The sequence below is a fragment of the Oculina patagonica genome, chromosome 2, assembly GCF_052425735.1.
Source record: "Oculina patagonica isolate OP01 chromosome 2, crgOcupat, whole genome shotgun sequence".
Classification (NCBI taxonomy): Eukaryota; Metazoa; Cnidaria; class Anthozoa; order Scleractinia; family Oculinidae; genus Oculina; species Oculina patagonica.
Window position 1 is genome coordinate 2318458 of NC_135759.1, and position 19526 is coordinate 2337983.

General features: G+C 38.1%; 1 protein-coding gene across 5 annotated transcripts; it reads left to right on the forward strand.

Annotated features, from left to right (window-relative positions):
- Positions 1-207: 207 nt before the first annotated feature.
- On the forward strand, positions 208-17626 carry LOC144642595 (uncharacterized). 5 transcript variants are annotated; one of them, XM_078501592.1, is made up of 6 exons: positions 208-346; positions 2707-2789; positions 13938-14056; positions 14689-15516; positions 15983-16057; positions 16439-17626. In XM_078501592.1, the coding sequence occupies exons 2-6, from the start codon at positions 2770-2772 to the stop codon at positions 16489-16491; spliced, it is 1095 nt and encodes a 364-aa protein (XP_078357718.1). In that variant the 5' UTR covers positions 208-346; positions 2707-2769; the 3' UTR covers positions 16492-17626. The 5 variants fall into 5 exon arrangements, with proteins under 5 accessions (XP_078357718.1, XP_078357715.1, XP_078357717.1 ...); XM_078501589.1 differs by lacking the exons at positions 208-346; positions 2707-2789 and adding an exon at positions 4440-4929; XM_078501591.1 differs by lacking the exons at positions 208-346; positions 2707-2789 and adding an exon at positions 7050-7202.
- Positions 17627-19526: the final 1900 nt, after the last annotated feature.

The window sequence follows — 19526 nt, forward strand, 5'->3', positions numbered from 1 at the left end:
CTCCGGACGAAGCCTGTACCCCGCGTAAAATATTTTTGTACCCTCCCCTTGGTATTGTTACGTACAATAGTTTTTTTTTTTTGACAAGAAGTTTGCGGCTTCCTAAGTCTGACCTTTTATTTATTAAAATTTAAAGCCGGTTAATGCGGTTTATATGTCATTAGCCGAAAGTTGATCCTTCAAAGTGGCCTTGGTTACCAACTGTTTTCAAAACGCTATTGTTCTGTAATACATCGCAGCATCTCTCTCCGTATTTTTATCTCGGTCTTCCATAGCCAAGCTTATGAAGGTGTCGAGCTGTACAAACTTTGCGAAAGGATTGCTTCACTAAGCTCGGTAAACCAAGGTAAGTTGAACAAGTTTAAGCATTCCTGGCATTTCGAAAGCATTTGCCAGTTCTCTAGGAAAGCTGTACTAATCTCAGTGATTCTTCCTTTGAAAACAAATTGTTTTCTTATGTGCACTTCCGATCGATGTACCTTAGCGTTCCAAGTATACCAAAGAAAAGAATGATATAGACGACTTTTATCGACGTAACACAAATATTATGCTGTGGTGTTGTTATTAGCTTGAGAAGATGTTTTCAGTATCATATTTGTGCCTTCAGGATTTGTACGCTGCCTGCTGCGAGGGGTTTTGGGAAAAACAAGTACAATACCATTTTTGAAATCAGTGATATATGGGCAGCTAGCGCACAGCGCATTTCATTTCGCCAACTCGTTACTGTAATTATCGTAGGTATTTTTAATCAGAAGCAAACCCCAGCCCACTTTACCATCGTTGATTGAATTCGTCTGCGATGCAATGTAGATATAAAGTTATCAATGAAACAATCTGTTTGATTGCCACTCGTCCTCGAGTAAATGTATATAAATTTGCGGTCGTGTAGGTTTTCACTCTATCAGCGTGAACTAATTCATCAAGTCGAACAAAGAAAATTCCTGTCAGAGCTTTTAAGGCAATTTTTATTCTTCATATTCTAATTTATGTTTTACACTAAACACTCGACGATATAAGATATCTTACATTTCGTATTTTGCCCAAAACCTGCAAAACAGGTCCCCTTTTTTTGCAATTCCTTGAATGTGTTTGTTGCGATGAAACACTTCAGTTACAGATCTATTTGTCAACTTCGAGTTGATAAGGAACTTAGTCTTGTTATTTGCCCGTCCAACACTGTGCAACGTTTACTTGGAAACAAAATCATCTCTGATCATTCGATGGTCAGCTGCGGAATGAATATTATTCTCTCTAATTGATGGCAGAAAAACTGTAAAATTCGCGGAATGAACCCCTGGCACCAAAAGAACATTTGACACGCTTGGCTGAGTTCCATTTCGCATATACTTTTGTACCATGCCACGTTTCTGGTTAACAACCCTAAAATATGGGCTGTTCACACGAGTTTGTAAGGGCAAATTCAAGGAATGAAACGTTTTCCCTACTCTTGCCTTCATACTCACTTCATGTGTGCCAAATGCAACGCAAGCGCAATTGCCATCTGATAGATTCAAGTACTCATCGAAAATGGTATCTGATTGCTCATGTACTTATCTATGAGTGCGTTTACACTAAATTGGGCTTCCTTTACAAGTTTGATCCACCTGTTGCTTAACAAATGCCATTCTTTCCTAGCAGAGTGAATCAACTTGATTTACCAGCAGTGGAATGCTACAAAACTCTCTCCCTCCGTGCTCAGTTTCACACACTCGATGTTGAGAACCAAAATGTCAATCACTATTTTCCTTCTTGAGTGCGCGAGCGTAGTTTGAAGTCACATCTTGCGCATTTACTGACCTCTGTGGTTATACGGCTTTATAAGGGCTTACCTCGGCATTTACCCTAGATAATTCCTGAATTCCTTCAGCACGATGATGCACTCGTGTTTTTCTGATGGTAAGAAAACTTATAATCACGGATGACTATATTGGGAGGGGGGGGGGGGGTGTTGGAAAGGATATGAGTTTCTTCCGTTTTGAACAGAACTTTTAATTTAAGTTAAATTTGTAAAACTGACTTGGAATTTAAGTATAGTTTGCGTTGAAGTCGTGTTTAATGTCTCTTTTTTTATTAAGTTCTCTGCCGCTCGGTTTATTTTTTTCAAAACTGGTTGCAAATTGCAAGTCGGATTATGATCTAGTTACAAGTGCCTAACCTTGTTGAATTGTAACTGAAACCAATCAGAAAGTTCAGTAATTCTTGAAAAAAAAAAACACTAGAAGAGCCCCAAAAAAAGCCCCGAATTTTCTCCCGTCTTTTCTCTTTGGGTTAATGGCTGTTTAGTTTTTCTACGGGTTAGTTAAGCATGCCGGAAAACTGTGACGCCTATTATGATAATAAAATAAACCGACAAAAAGTACAAATTTGTAACTCGTGTAGAAGAACAAAAAGTATGCAAACGTTCACACCTTTTTAAACTTTTGCGCGTGAACGGTCAAAAATCTTGATGTCCTTATATGCCTAAACATAGGAAAAAAGGAAAAAAACACACTCTCTCTGTTTTCTAATAAAAACTTTATATGTTTGGATAAGCACCAGTGAATGCCTGGCTGCATTAAAATACCATAAAAGTAGCTGACATAGTTTACGTCAAAAGTTCCTATCTTGAGAAAAATATATATTAACCTTTTGCTGTGATTTGAAAATGGGTAGCTTCGTCTTGCCTTTATGTCAGTGTTAACTAATGCGCGTTTAATTTTTCCACAGTCGATCGTCGCATCAACGGAAGTATAATATCTCGAAAGTCAAAGTTATGCGTTCAATTACGCAATGCAGCATAAGGAAATGAGGTGGGTTTCGTGTTGGTTGTTTGAGAAACGGCGATTTTTACATTAAAATCCATGACCGCCTGCCTTCCTCCTATTTTTATTCAGCGTCTTTTGTAACTTTTAGGAAAGGAATATTTAAAGCTTTCTCTGTACCCAGCTGTAGACAATATTACACATAAAAGAAAAAAGAAACAAAAAACAAAAACAAAAGCAAAAACAAAACAAAAAACAAAAGAAGAACAAAAACAAAAACAAAAGAACAGGGCGTCTTAAATTGCACTGGCATGTTTATGCTAGCGATGCGACCTGGCCGATTGAGCTCGGGGTTTGTTATGTTTACGTTCAATGGGGTTCCTAGGTAGCTTTTACCTTACTCGTCCTTTTTAGGTTAAAATCAAATAAAAGTAAAGCATTCCTTTTAAAATCTCTGTGTTAAAGTGTCAATCAGGCCTGTAAATGGAACAATGGGAAAGGTTGGGCGGGGAGGTGGTGGAGTTGGCTCTTCTCTGAATTTTTGGTGGGGTGTCTGTCGCCTGCCTTCCTGTCTTATTTTAGACCCAAAGGCAACATCATTAATCTTATTTTGAAACAAAAACTTGACAGCACAAAAATGTTCGCCTTCAGGGTGGCAAATACCGCTGTCAGAGCATAGAATAGTGTAGGATCCCTCAATCCGACGAGCCCTTTGAAACTGCTTACTTTAGTGGCTACACGTTAGCACATCTTCCTCCCCCCGAGCCTATGAGCGTGCAGAATAAAAGCTACATAAAACTTGTGGTAAATCTGTCATCTTCAGGATAAAAGAGAATTTCATAAAAATCGAGCCAGTAATTAACACTAAGTAAACGGTCGCGTGTTCATTTGGTTTCGATTTATCTCCTCTTCCGTCTAAACAAAGTGCGTTTGACGTAATTATCTTTCGCGCCAAAAATAGTCCTTCGAAAAACAACTTTAAAGTAGAACTAAATTTGTTTATTATGCACTAGACAATGAGTAATTAATTGTAGTTGCTGGCTTTCATTTTCAGGTCTGTTTTTGATATTTCTGTTCAAAATACATATATCGTGCAAGAACGAAGAAGAAATAGCTGACATTTTATCTATCTCTCTGTCTGCTATGGGAATTAACTATTAATCCATTTAATCTCTTCCTTTTCTCCTAGAATGACACCTTTAAGTTCGAGGTTTAAAAAAACAACGCCGTACTTGTTTACCTTATGTTTTTTTGTCGTAAGGAAAGCTGTTTATTTCTTACACTGTTTCAAAACTTTCAACAAGTATAATGCGCCTTAACTTTTGTGTTACCGCTAGCGCCAGAGGACAAACTTGTGTGCTATCGCGATTTGTCCACTAAGAAGGACCAAGCTTTCGGATTAAAAAAAGACGCCGTTTCGCAACCTCTGCATACAAAAGAAAAGCCTTTGTGTTCTTTCGTTGTCAACTGTTGTACCTTTTTCGAGTTCCTTAATTGCTCAAACATCACAAGAACAAAAGAATGCAAACAAAGCTGACATGATTTTTTTCTAAGGTACTTTTGAGTTTGTCAGTAAAGTGATTTGATAATCACATGTTCTAAGCCACAGTAACGCTGTAAGTTAATTAAGAGTAAGAGTGAAATTTAATTATAAAAGCCCGATGTCATGACCTGGAATGTTCTAGCACGCGATTGCATCAAAAAGGATACAGTTATGTTCCATTTTGTACAGCAGCAAGGTTTATCACACTGTTCACGGCACAGTCCATCGAAGCACAAGTTCTCGTAGCGTTTATACCCCTGGGAGTTTGTCTTTTTGCTGGGTTTCAATAGGCGTTACCTAGCAACAAAGTATACAATCTACTGGACACACCACGGGAAATGTAAATCATTTGATTCATTTGTGGCATGAACGTGCTGGTCCATCCGTATTTCACTCAATAACCGTGTCATATTTCATTGGTCGTGAAAGCAACGTGGGAACGTCGATGAAGAGACAACTTCTTCATTTCGTCTGAATCTAACAACAGTATTCTTCAATCGATGGACTTTATTAGCAGAGAAACAACCCTCGAGCCATCTTCAGGGTGATTTGGTTCAGTTGCGCCCAGTAGTCCATAAACGAAAAAATGTCGCAAGAGAATCAGAGGCCTAGAACTTCTTACGCTTCCGTCTCAATGCGTCCCAAGTAAGTTAACTGTTTGCCTTCAAATATAATGCTGATATTGTTGAGTTTATAGCATTAATTCAGCGTAAGCAATTCAAAATCCCGTAACTGATTGAATTGGGACGGGACTCGAGCATGGTATCTTTCTCAGCAAGATGAATTTTTAGACATGGCTAAGTGTTTATATTGACCTTGTATAACCCTGCTTCAGATTGATGCGTTGATAATTGTAGACTGATTTTACGGTGAATGGAAATTGTCAACAAAGAGCTCTTCACAGAACTTAGGTTGTATAGCTACCTTCTTAAAACAGTCATCGCTAGTCATTCAAAAAAGAAATGGTTTACTTGTAATTGTTTCACGGTACTTATTCTTCGATTGTTTCTATTAGTATTCATTGCGTCGGTTTGTTCCAATCGAGTCCCAAAACAGTTGTCATCGATATTTGGTTATAAGTACATTTATCGCTGATCAATCGCAGTTTTTTCCAATTTAAGAATTCGTGAATACGCTAGTTTGCACCAGAGAGTAACCAGCAAACGCAGACGCTTATTCGCCAGCGATAAAACAAAACTCCTTTGCGTTCCCAGGTTAATGCACGCTGGCTTTGTTGACAAAGGGTGTTTGTTTTTACAAACTTATTAGAGATTCCACACATTGTAATTACAGTTAGTTTTCATGAGTACTGAATCACAGGTTAAAATAACATTGTCGCCTTGCTTCGACTTGAAGTTCCGTCAAACTTGTTCGTAGCAAAATAGTGTGGAAAGTTTGCTGTGTATCGTTTGAAACTTTAGACACACTGCACTTAAACATGCGTGGAATTGCGGAAGTTTAATGAGTCTGCTAAAACGAGCTTAAACAGAGAATCCTGTATCGCTAAATCAACTGTGACTTTTGACATAAAGCGTTTTCCTTTTTAAAAGCTCCTGACAAACTGCTACCAAGCGTTATCACGCGTCGCGTGATGCTGCGATAAAAGGAAAACGTTAGCCAAAACACTTTCTTAAAAGCCACCGAAAATTAAGTGTCGCAAAACCCAGTAAGTTCAAAACCAAGTCCATAATTTCTGTGAAAAGTACTTTTTTTAAGGAGAAGTACAAATGTTTCTAACTTTTTCGTTTGGAGTGAATGTTTTACAGAAAACTAATTTTAGGAAGAAAGAACGCGGACCTTTTAGACTGACTATATCTTTGCCCTAAAACTGTTTTCATAAATATGAAGAGAATGTCTTATCCCTCTATCATTGTTATTTCATGAACGAACATGTGCTTTTAATGCGATGTCACCATACACTTACAATATCAAGTTTAATGTTCTCAGAAACATGTACAAAAAGTAAAGGAACAGGAAGCGACTGTTTCTCTGTACTAAGATAAGGAGTGTTTATCATTGCCGGAAACTGGAATTCCCTTTTTATAATGCTTCCTTAAACGAAAATCGCCCACTTGCCCTCTAACACGGCAAAAACCGAGCGGTTTTTTTTTTAGATAGGACTGGAAGCGAGGGGGAAATACATGCAAATGGCGCGAAAATTTTTGGCGGGAAAAGGAGAGTACCTTAATGGAAGTACTCGAGAATTTCCGGAAAGTTTCCGAATCCTTAATGATTTCCAGACAAAATTTCCGGATTTAGTTTTTCGGATAAATGCTCGCCAGCGTGGATGTGTTAATCTATCCCGGAAATCCTCGTTGTCGGCTCATTTGGAACTTTTGGCGGAGTTTATTTCAAATATTTCAAACTTATTTTCTTATATTCTATTTAATCCACTATACAATTCCATGTAAAAAGCTTAAGAAAATCCTCTCATATTTGTAAATTCCATTTCGCACATAAAGATAAATAAGGGTATTAGTGGATCGAACTTTCATTTGGTTGCGTGAGTGTCTAAACCTTGTGTCACCGCTAAGTCGACCATTTTCCTCTTAAAAGAAAATTAATTACTTTTCAATTTTCACATTATAAAAGATTGGAGGAAGATAAAGCTTCGAGAGCCAATTTGTTCACTATCTCTCTCGTGGTAGGAAAGAAGAAAGGAGTTCTCATATTGACAGATTGTAGCCTTTAATCCTAAAATAAAACAATAAAACATTCACAACATTTTTTCTTTAATCCATCTTATAAAAGCGCCAGACACAAATATTGAAGTCCCGGTAAAGGCATTGAAAGCGTAATCCGATTTAAAGTCCCGGTCGCGTTCGAAGTTTTGCCCGGGGATGTCTGCAAAATGATTTACACCTTCAAATGGCGAACAAAACGGGACCCTTTTCAATTCGTTTAGTTTGTCGTCAATGGTAAGTGAGTTGAACCGATTTAGCACCGTGTAAGTTAGCTCAGTGGCAAACAAGATAAGTTAAATTCATCTAAATTCGAACTACATGACATGTCTTGACGTCAAAGTACAAAACACCATTCATTCTGAATTTGTTCGGTACAATCCTAAGTTTCCCTACGAATTCGACTTTTCTCTATTTCTATTATATAGCCTCCAGGATTTTAATTTGCTATTGCAAAACATCTCAAAGGCTCAAGCAATGAACTAAGATCTGCATGGAAGTTGATAAGTTTGTTTCTTTCGGAATTCGTATGTGTGTCGTGTTTCAATAGACATCAACGCCGATGTGGGTTTTGAAGCCGATTTATTTAGCAATAAGGATTCCATTTTCGCTCTTCGAGTGCACTTGTCAAAATCGAATTGAGGACAAACGTCTTATGTTCTCTAAAGAAACCTGTTTTTAGAAAGCGACGCACCCTTTAGTAATTTAATGGTACGCTTTAAAAGAAGAGTTTTTATTTCCTTTTGTCTTTTGCCATATATCTTAAGAACATTCATTTAGGAATTGCGTGCCCTTCACAACTGCTCAATACTCCTTACGATTACTTAGACAATGTCAAGTAGATAGGTGATGAGAATTAACAAATTTATCAACTAAGGGAGATTGTCTTGATCTGGAATTCTCAGATGTAATGTAACTTATCTGAATTTAATTTTCGAGCGGGACCAAGTTGCACCTGCCATTTCGCCAGACGTTTTTTAAGATCCACGCCCTCTAATAATATTTAAAAAAATAATAAAAATAAAAATACAGCGAATCAAGAATTGGTTCATGCTTAGCGCTATAGCGTGCTTATATCGAGTTATGAATGCACGCGAGAAGTTTGGAGAGTTAGGATAAAGTATCAATTCGTTTACGTCAAAAGGAAATGTCCAAGAATTTTAAAATAGAACAATTTTCCATTCGCCCTTATTGGATACGAAAGGTTAAAGCCAACTCGGAGTAAACGACGGGAACTCGCAGCTTCAAAACTCGACTTAGCTAAAATGCAAATGCACACGTCATCTTATATACGCACGGCCGTGCGTAGATATAGAGATTTATACCATAATCGCTCAACAGGAATTAGATAGGGCTTGCGCGAGCGCTATGTTATAATAAAATATATTTCGTGCTCATGACGACTAGATACACATCCGGCTTGGTTTAATGTGACTGCAGATTGTGTAAAATTATAACTGCACTTTTATTAAACCGTACGAACCTTTGACCCTAGTTTCCGGGGCTTTGTTCCCGCCATTGTGCTTGTTGTCAAAATGAGATTGCAGTTTAGACGAAAGAGCATTGGTCCCAAAGACAATTTGCGCCTTAAAACGGCACGAGCTGTCGAGAGCAAAACCGGATGGATTAGTTTGTCAGCTTTTCTGCCAACTTCAAAAAATTAATTCTGCGTAGTGAAAAGATTGTGAAAAAGCAATAAAAGCCAACGAAAAAGGCCCTTAAAGGCCCGGCAACTAAAAGAGAAAACATGTTTTCAGAAAAATGTTTCCATGATTGTTTCCTTGTTTTGCCATGCTTCTATGTCGCACAAAAACACGGGATGTTTCTGCCGTTTAGCAGAAGCTTCTTGGAGACAAAAATTGACGCTGGAAACAATGCTTCCCGGGTGGCAAAACAGGGAAACATTGAGGAAACATGAGCGCGCTACGAATGTTTCTAGAACGCTGTGGCTATATGCCAGGCAGCCGGGCACGGTTTTACCGAATGCCATGCATTTTATTCCCGTTTTCTGAACGCTAAAATTGGGTTTATCGATTTAGCCACTGATGACCGTATGTGATGCATGCAAATCTTTATTTATTTTTCTTGGTATATTGACGTTTATTTTCATTATTATTTTATTTTTATTTATTTATTTATTTTTTGGACGTTGACCAAGAGTATATTGTAAAAAAAATGCAAAAAAAGGGAGAAAAAAAAGTTCAACGTCAAGTCGTCGGACTTGACGCCGAACAGTATCGTCGATTACAAAAACCCCGATAATCAATAAGTACACAGTTTGACCACAGGCAGACCAATTCACCGTTTATACCAAATTTAGAGTTTGGAATTTGTTCTGCAGAAACAATATACAGTGGAAGATATTACTTGATTTATCTTGTCTAGAACAACACCATATGGCTTGTATTGGGTAGATATGTTGAAACTGGGCTTGAAATAGCTGGGGTACGGATTGCAGGGACCGGATAAGAACGCCGGAAAGCTTAGCATGAAAATAAAAAAGGCGCACGCGCAAATTAAGTCTTTTCGGTGTGAAGAAAATGAGATGGTAAACTAGTTCAGGGCTTGTATTAAAGTGGAGAACAAATTCTGAACCTTTTGTGTGTTTCAAGACTTAAATTACGCAGTGAAAGATCTATAAGTTAATCAACTTTACGCCTTAATGATAAGCCATAGTGATTACTATATTGTTTGTTATAATTCCTAATTTGCATGCTGGAGTGATTAGTCTTTGTTTAACACCGTTGCGTGGATCCTAAACATTTGTTGATAAATAAATACATGTAAATACAGGCCGCGTAAATTTAGTGTTGAAAGCAACATGGTTTCTTTAAGTTGAACAAGGAGCGAGTGCAGGTTTGGAGCTGAGCCTTCGTTAAGTGCAAGGTTTGAAATTATCTGGAAAGCAAAGAGTGAAGCATGCCTGTCACATTTCGTCAAGTCGGAAAAGGTAAATCACTGAAATAATTTGAGATATTGAACTGCTAACTGATTAACCAAGCAAGCAAGTGCCGCGTAGTCTTTGAGCTTAAACGATAACAATTCCTCACAGATTAAAGCGGATTCCACATTGCTCGACATTGTACTTTCTCTTTCATTTTCTCTTTTATAGCGGTTGAGATATGTTTGCTCTTTGGGAATATCAACAAATAAAACTCAACGCATAACTATACATTACGGTAAAATTATTCACTAACAATACAAGGATGTAAATAAGGTATTGTGTTGATTTCGTTGTTGATATTCCTTGAAATTGCAGACGGATTATCCTTTGAACTCGGGACAAAGTAAGGTACTATCAAATGCTACCGGTATTATTTAGACTAGTTATTATACCTGGCGAAAATATACCTGCGTGCAACATTGCATTTGCTTAGAGCAAACAGCACTTAACTTTCGAGAGAGACAGTTAAAATACGACAATGCGACAAACTCTCGAAAATTCGTCTGTAAGTGTGCACCTATGGTGAACTGGGAGTGTAAAAAGTCCACGCAAATGGAATGATCTTTCTATCGACTTCCGTTTTAGAACCTTTCTGCTCAGCTACTTGTCGTTTTAAGTCCTATTTTTAAACTTGTATATTAACAAGAGCGCACATATGCAAATTTTTGAAAATTTATTTCCTCTCGACGATTACCACGGCTATCTTTTGCAAAAGCCTGGTTCTAATATAATCGCCTCGATCGTTTCTATCGCCTCTGCCACTTCAAAAAGTTTTCTTGCGATCGGGGCGATTATATGAGAACATTACACTGATTGATCCAAATGGTCTGGATAAAAGCAGACAAACTACTATTTTTAAAAAATGTACAACAACTTTTAGTTTGCAAGACATGTTTCGATCGTTCCAAAGATCATCTTCAGTTGTGGGATCGTTTACAGTTGAAATTGAATTTTTTACAAGCAATGGCGTAACATGCGTGATACGCAACATTCGTGATACATTTTAAATTTAACGTGCAGCATTTAAATGCGCGAGACATGGAACAATGCGCGCGAGTATAAATACACGGCAAAGAAATTAAACAGTAAAAATAACTTAGTAAATTACAATTATTACACAAAATGATGTAAAAAAATTAAATTAAATTAAACGACACTTATTTATAAGAAAATAACATAATACTAAAATGAAAGAGTTAAGTCAGCATGTTTGAGCAGCTTATTTAACGTGGGGTTTTCCCAGCGGATGTGGACAGCCTCTTTTAAAATTAGCTGTAGTCTATTGGGTGCGGAATCTACAATAGAAAAGCAGTTCTTAGATGCAAGCCTACGGCATGCCTCAGACTGCTGCAGATGTTGGTAAATGTGTGAGTTCCTGTCCCTACTCAGATGCTCACGAATGCGCGTTGAAAGATGACGGCTAGTTTCGCCGATGTAACAGGCATTACATCCTGCACAAGAAAATTTGTAGACAACGCGCGAACGGAGATCGAGAGGAACAGGATCCTTCACACTGAACATACTACTCACATTAAAAGACGAAAAAACTAACTTAATTTCAATGTTAGTACAATAACGGTGGACAAGTTTACGCAATCTCTTCTGAGCTTCTGCAGAAAAGGATCCTACATAAGGTAACTTAAAATAATAAGATGAAACGGGTTGTTGAACCCGAGAGCTATCTGATGGGCGGACTTGAGCTCTGCTTACGTATTGTTGACAACCATATTATGAACAGGGAAAAGGTTTTTACGTAGGATACGAGTGAGGTTCTTAATATCATCATGAAAGCCCAACCAGGTTTTATTTTGTAGACCCTGTCAACCAGTGTTCTTACAAGACCAATTTTGTAGAGAATGCAGTAAACTAAAATAGTTGTGGAGCCCGTAACGTTTTCACGGAAGAGTTGAGAAAAGAGGATTTATGAACTAAGACATCTAGGAATGCTATTATGATCTACCTCTTCTCCAGGTATCGATTTGTGTAAGAATGATGAAGTTGTAAACACAACATTTGCGTAATGTCCACGTTTTTTTGCTCGATACACTGATTACACAGACGATCGCTAACGTCTGCGGCGATTAGGGCGATCACGATCGCTTGGATCGCCCGTGTTCTATATTTCTAGCTTTTCTTTCCAATCTTCGCCGTAAAACTGCAATAACTGAGAAGATAGGAGGCCACACGTTTTTCTTTTTTATTGAAGGCTGCTATTCTGTTGGATCAAGGGCTAAAATGATTGTTTTTCACAGGTATTCGCTCATACCAGGCGATCGGGACGATCATATGTGAACCCCGGATTGCTTCCAATCGTTTCGATCGCCTACAGTCGTTTCAGTACTTGCAAACAACCGATGGGATAGAAACGATCGGGGCGATCATTGAACCAATTTTCTTTTCCCCTGGAATTTTTAGAAATCGGGATTCTACTGTTCAATGTTTGGTATTTCTTTATGACCAATCAAATTTCGTACTAGCTCCAGTTCCTGTCTATTCTATTGTCTGTGAGTGCTTCTATTTTAGTTATTGGTAGATATAAATGTATAATTGACGAATATTTCGTCTGTTGATGAGAACAGTGTCGGAATTTCCGGCCGATCTGAGACGTACTTCATTGAGCTACGAAAACGCTTATTTTTGGCCTCAGTTACATCTTTTTGCCCTTTTCTTTTTCGCTCGTCTATTTTGCTCAAGCCAGGCGACCGCGGAGAAGGAAATGCATTAGACCGAACAGATAAACCACTTTCTTGAATACCACAGATGGGAGGGTTTATTTTTTTTGTTTGTCTTTATGACAATCGCCTCATTAAAGCGATTATAAGATTTCAAGATAAGTTTAGACCCTGCGGACAAAGAGTTGGAATAATTCTTGTCTGCACCTTTGAAACTACATCAAAATGTCTCATTTTTTTGCTTGATGATTATTTCACAAGCTTTTCACGAACGTCCGTGAACTCCAGCATTCAAGGAAAGCTTGCAACATTGGCCGGTTATATTAAAATTTGGCGGGAAAGTTTTTTACGCAGGTAATAAAACGCGCGAAACTTTTTCGCCAATTTAAAATCGCCACGAAAAAGTGGCGTTAAAAAACATCTAACAGGGAAGAAGAAGGATTGATTGTTCAAAAGCGTTTATTCTTACTGTATTCTATTCTCATATTCCATGACTTTTGACATTCTGATAAAATAGAGTTAGATCAAAGTTCAAGTCACGTGATTTGTCACGGCGTTATGTCAGAATATATGAAGTCATTTTGCGATGTTCAAAACATTCATTCAAAAAAACTTAAAATAATAGTTAACTGTCGTAGAAAACCCTAAATAGGTTGTTTAGGTAGAAACTTTTATTTCATTTATAACTTAATAAGTCCCATTTATAATCGTGCGCGTGTTTTCCAGCTCGCGAGAGTTTTTAAAAATTTTGACGTGGTCTCTTTCAAGTCACGTTGTCTCTGACGCGAATTTTTTTGAGAATTCGTTAATTTTTTGTTTCAAGATCGCTGTGATTGGAGACATTAAAGGCAAGTTCTGCTTTATTGGAATATTTTTCTGGTTTTGTTGTTTTTCTTTAGCCCAACTGACTGTTCAATCATTGCCTACATAAGTAATGTTAAAAGCAAGCAGGAAGAACAAAATGTTTAAGATCAGAGAATGAACGAACTTGAAAAGCATTAGAGCTGTCTATTTCAAAACGTGCCAACGAAGGTTGTTTTATTTACAAACTTGGTGCGCTAACGACTTTTTACGCAACATTGTTGTACGAATTTTTATCGTTGCGTCAAAAATTGTCTCGTGTAACAAACCGTTGCCGCAAAGATATTACATTTAAAGTTGTCTCGTGTAACATGGATGAAAAATTATTGTTGAAATGTTTCGCTTGACATTCTAGTTTCAAACTGAACATGCAAGTCTTCTCTGAATTAAAGGAGACCACGGTTGTCAGAGCAAAAAGTGCAAGCCTTAAGTCGTCTCAGCAAGAGGTTGTTTAATCGATGAAAGATTCTTATCATGCATTTTTCTTTCGTTTAGTTTCCAGAACTATCAAGTGAGGGAAACCTGGGAAGCCTGGATGTCGTTTCAGAGGCACCGTCCTGTGGTCATGCCAGGCACGGCTGCTAGAAGCTGGCCAAACTCCAGACCCGCTGGACGTAAGTACAAACTCTGTCCCTTTAAACTGCCTAGATTGCCTTTAAATTCTCCTCACAGCAAGAATGAACAAAATTACTTAGGATTGGACATTTCCAGCTAAGTAAAGCTTGGAGCCTCTGGCAGCAGTCATCTGTAAATCTATGAATTGACTTCATCATCCTATCCAAGAAGGAATGCATGTGAATGGGAATTGGGGGACGGGGATAAGTGGGGGGGGGGGGGGGGGCATCTCCCCTTTGGAAAAAGGGACGCTTTCGAGGCCGAGTAAACAGAGTCTTCTTCGCTCGGTCAACTTCTTTCCCACTCGATAGCTGTCTGAAATTTCAACTGAAAATTTCACCCTGATGATGTAGTGTTCGTGATTGGCTGTTTCTCGATTTTAATTTTCGCGGGCAAAGTAACAACCAAACAGAGACTTTACACGGATCTCTGAAGAGCTATGTCATCAGATTGGAATTTGTCTGGCCGCACCTCATTTGGGGGGGGGGGGGGGGGGAGGAGGAGGAGAAAATTACGCGCGCACATAGAGGTGGATACATACTCAGTAGTGCAACACTCTCATCACTATTTTAAGAAGCTGAGGGTTAACGTTGATCATTTTTGGTTAATTCAGTGCATTTTTTGTGATCAGTTTCCACTTTAGAAATGGGTTTCAACCGACGTGCCGTATCTACCTCGGAGTCCATACGTGTTAGAAATCTTCCACCGATCACGGACAAGCCTCGGCCAGGAAACAGGAAAGTGGGCATTAGAACAGTTACACAGGATAAAGAACAGCAACCATGGGCCAAGAGCTGGGCTAGAAGTCGTGCAGAACAAACTAACGTCCACTCGAAAGGCTCTACGACTAATAAAGGACGGAACCCAATTTTAAGCCCCTTGTCAAACACTGGCTTTAAGTCTGCGCGCAAAAAGAATGAAGTTGTGGCAATGAATGAAAAAGAGGCGATGTTGTTTAAAAGACTTAAAGGAATCTACGCCAATTCTACAGACAGAACTATGAGAGCTCAAAGATTACAGACTAGTATTAATTCACTGCAAACAAGGACTCTTCACTCCGAGATAGATTGCAGTTTGAAAGAGTATAAAAGACGACAAGAGGACGACAAAAAGAATAGATCAGAACTTAAACGCTTAAGAGAAAGGTTTTCCAAAGATAAAGAACGCCGTCACAGAAGATCTCACGTGAGTGTTCACGCGTTGGAATGTCCCAGGGTGTCACGCCAGGCGTATGGACTTCCCGAGGATGGACAAGAATACACGCCATCTGGAGTCACGCAACACGCTGAACAAAAGTTGCGTGACATTTGGAGAAATGCGATGAAGCGAGCTGCGTTGGTTGATAAAATGATTAATGTACGGAAAAAAAGTAACGTTCAATTACCAGAAATTAAAGTAAGACGGCAGAGTGTGAGCCAAAGAGACCCCAGAACTCCAAGTGGTGGGAAGAATAGAGAAGGTATGAAATTTTTTTTTTTTGCAATCACTTCATGTACTTTGACTCTTTATCAAACGTTTTCTCTTTTTTCAAACGTATTTAATGATTGCACAATAATAAATTACATACAATACAGAAGTAAAACATTAATACAAAAATTTTAAAAATACTATATTATATTGGATTAGACTAAATTACATAGCATTACAGTACATTACAATTACGATTACCTATATCAAAATAGACTAAATATACAATACATTACAAGTACCATTTTAAAACATACAACACAGGGTGGTCTCTACGCTACTTACTAAAGAAAGTTTAAGTAAGAAAAATTGTAGGAGTTTTTTAAATATCTCACAAAAAAGAGAGTAGATAAGTCCATTTCTTAAAATAACACGCTAGCTTGTCTCCTTTTCTGGCAATTTTTCGTTCTATTTTATCATTAATGCGGGGTTGGTTAATGAAAATTGTTTTTCCGTAGGACTGCGACGAGACTCTATAGAGACAGTCAACCAGCTTCAAATAGTACTTGGAGAGATAGATGTTATGTCCACCGGTAAGCTCAATTATTTTATTTTATTTTATTACTACGGCAAGCGTATCGTCGTGGAACGAGAGACGGAGGCCCAACCACGAGCACAGCACCCACCCAAAGCAGCGAGGGCGCACGCAGGGAGTAGCAACAGACAGTCAGTCAGTCAGTCAGTCAGTCAGTCAGTCAGTCAGTCAGTCACGGTCAGTCAGTCAGTCAGGCAGGCAGTCATCGTTTCGTTTGGTCACGTAAGTCGGTAAATCTGTTTTAATAAACTGAAATAAAAGAAATAAATCAGTACATTTAGCACTGCTGTTTTAATTGTGGATACTATAGATAAACAAATATTGTAAATAGAACAGAAACTTGTTAAAAATCTCAACCATCGCTCTTTTTGTTTTGCAGTTGTGTCAGACTCCGATGAAGATCTTGAAGACACTGAACAAGATTCTGATTAGTCAAACTACGATCCTAAATTAAACTAAAAGGCATTAACATGAAAAGTAGAATTGAATTGAAAAATAGCAGGTAAAGAAATCGTATCGTATCTGAGGCATCCCTTTCTTATCCTCATTTAGTCTATCTTACTACAATTTCATGATAAGCTTATTTTAAACAAAACTGTACTACTTTAAAATACAGTCGAAGCTCTCTTAACGGACACTCTCGTAAGCGGACAGCTCTACTTACGGCCGCCTTGTTTGAAACCCTGTTTTTAACTCCCATACAAACTCTGTATTTTTACATTCTCGTAAACGGACATTCCCGTAAGCGGCCGCGGGCACTTTCAGAGATTACGACTTGGACTTTTTCTTTGTTTTAAAAAAAAAAAAACGACTTTTTGAAGGGTAACACAATTACTGGTGTTAAAGCTCCCGTAAGCGGACACCCCATTGAAAATGCTGTTACCAACCTCTATATCTTGTTTTTAACAGTCAACTTCACATCGCCGTTCGTCACAATGATTTTACAGTAATAACAGTACCATATTTTATTGCTTGTTTTGTCGTCATCCACGTCCGTCAGGTTATTGTTAGCTGGGCAAGCTCCCGTAAGCGGCCATATATCCCTTACACCTCTAGTGGCCGCTAACGAGAACCATTCTTGTAAGCGGCCAGCTCCAGTTACGGACAATTTTTTCGCGTCCCGAGGGTGTCCGCTTACCAGAGCTTCGACTGTAGTGCTATCAGTAGATCTTAACGCGATTTTGAGAAGCCCAGAAACATACCTACATCGTGAAAACCTTGTAATAATAATAATAATAATAATAGGTTCCTTTCCACCGAAACGCATTCCAGGGATTAAGGATCTTGTTATAGTTTCAGAAGAAACCATTTTAAGAAAAATATATTTTCCCGACGACTCAATTCATTCAGGAAGAAGACTATTTTTGCTGCCAACATACAGAGGGAAAAATTACTTAATCGTTACTGGTTTAGACAGAGGCAACTATTAATATTTTTAAACGTTAACCCGTATACTCCCGAAGATTTACAAAGATGACCCGAAGACATCCGAAGATTTCCAAGATGACCCGAGGACATCCGAAATTTTGTGAATATTTCTGAAAATACATGCTTCTTAATTTTCTAACTTGCCTTAAGTAAAATCTCTTGGTTGCAAAATTGCTTTGTTTAGGAAGTGTAAATTACTTTTGGGACTAAGCATCCGATATCGGATTCCCTACAAACACCCAAACTTCTGTTTATGCGAGTCAAGTTTGTCGATTGTCAAAATGGGACCGAAACTACGTTAAGTTCTACATATAGTAATAATATGACCACAATCTACCGATTAGTACATAAAATATTATATATTATCGAATTTTTAGTTTCTTCTTTCATTTCAGTCATACCGCTCATATATTTGTGGCGTGAAATCTTCTGTTGATATGATAGAAAATCAGATTATAGAAAAAAGGTATTTATTTTTAAAACAAATAATTTATATAAACGTATTATTTTAGAACAATTAAAGAAACAAATGTTTATTTGAGCTAGCTATGCCTCCTGTTGTTGTTTTTTTTTGCGCATTTTTACTTGTCTCTTGATATCTTTTTTGGTCTTTAATTTGTTCGTCGTTTTTGTCCAACTTAAAACGGACGAGAGAGGAAGTCACTATTTTTAGCGGCTACTTCAACAAATCGACCACATTTATCCATGATCTTAACTCTCAAAGATCATAGAAAAGACGAATGTTCAAAACTCGAGTGGAAGCAGCGCGAGCGAAACAAAAAGTGTCACTGCAAAGTGTTGGACAAGTGACTCAAGGGTCCGTTGACGGTTTTTAGTGTCCATTGTCTGTCTTAAAGAGGTGTCCGTATTTAAGGATGTTTAGTGAAAAATGAATGAGTTCTGGTATTTTAACCAAGCGGCATTTTATACATAATGTAAATACATTCGGATTGAAAAGTTATTTTTTTAAAAAAAAAAAAAAACGATAGGCTTGTGTTCGAAGTAAATGGTTTAGAATAGTTTTCATTACGTTCTACGGGCGGCTTCTTTTATCGTGATCTCCAAAACAGAAAGCGGCCGGCGGCGCGGCTGCTAAAGCTTTAATTGTTTGAGAAAGTTTTTGCAATTTGAACTGTAAAGGTGAGTTGACTCAAAAGAAAATTGATTTACAAAGGGGCTGAAATTTACCGTGGCGAGGCCAGGATTTTGGAAGTTTACACGACGAAAACATATTCAGATCGAAGTAAAAAGAATTTTTGTCGTGTTTGACATGGTTGTAACCGGAGCGACGAAGTTTCAGCTTGTATTTCCCTTTTTCGCGCACGATCACTTTAAGCACCACATCTAAAGGTTCGCTGGGTGGAGAGGGAGGGGATATTCAACATTTCTGATTTGTGCAGTTCAAGACGTTTAATTCAAGCTTCCGAACACGCAAATAACAGGGTATTAAAGGAGATATGCGTGACGCGTGATTTGATAAAAAAAAATAGCGTGTAACACGTGAAAACAGCTCAAATCTGGCCGTGATCAGTGAATTGTCAGTCTTCTGAGTATCACGCGTCATCTGCTTATTTTCTGGACCGTAGTTCATGCTGAAATCCTTCGTGAAAAACGAAAATAAATTACGTGCTCTAAATGAATTTACGGAAGTAAACTAAAATTGACAAACGACCGAATCATGAAGCCAAAGATTAATCTTGTGTGGAGGACACGTTATCTCGGCTCGAGTTATGGTTTTAGCATTGTGAGCTCGCCTGAGAGTTCACGTCTTCCTACGAGGAATTTGAAAGGCAAATGCCACGCAAATTATCGACCAAGTTATGGCTCGCTCATTTTCTTCACTGAATACAGTCAACTCTCACTATAACGAGCAACTTTGCGACCACAACTTGAAAGTCCGTAGCAATGGGAGTTATTTTCAGTTATTTTTTTATTCGCCGGTACTCAAACTCCTGTCCGTGATAACGGGATGTCCGTAATAGCGAGGTGTCCGCAAGGCGAGAGTTAAATGTAATATATAATGCGTGATTCGTGAAATG

Excerpts from the sequence above, each read along its gene's own strand:
- LOC144642595 (XM_078501589.1), top strand. The coding sequence starts at position 4,871 with ATGTCGCAAGAGAATCAGAGGCCTAGAACTTCTTACGCTTCCGTCTCA. Across the intron at positions 4,930-13,937 it reads TCCGTCTCAATGCGTCCCAA|TTTCCAGAACTATCAAGTGA; the intron begins GTAAGTTAACTG and ends TCTTTCGTTTAG. Across the intron at positions 15,517-15,982 it reads TGGTGGGAAGAATAGAGAAG|GACTGCGACGAGACTCTATA; the intron begins GTATGAAATTTT and ends GTTTTTCCGTAG.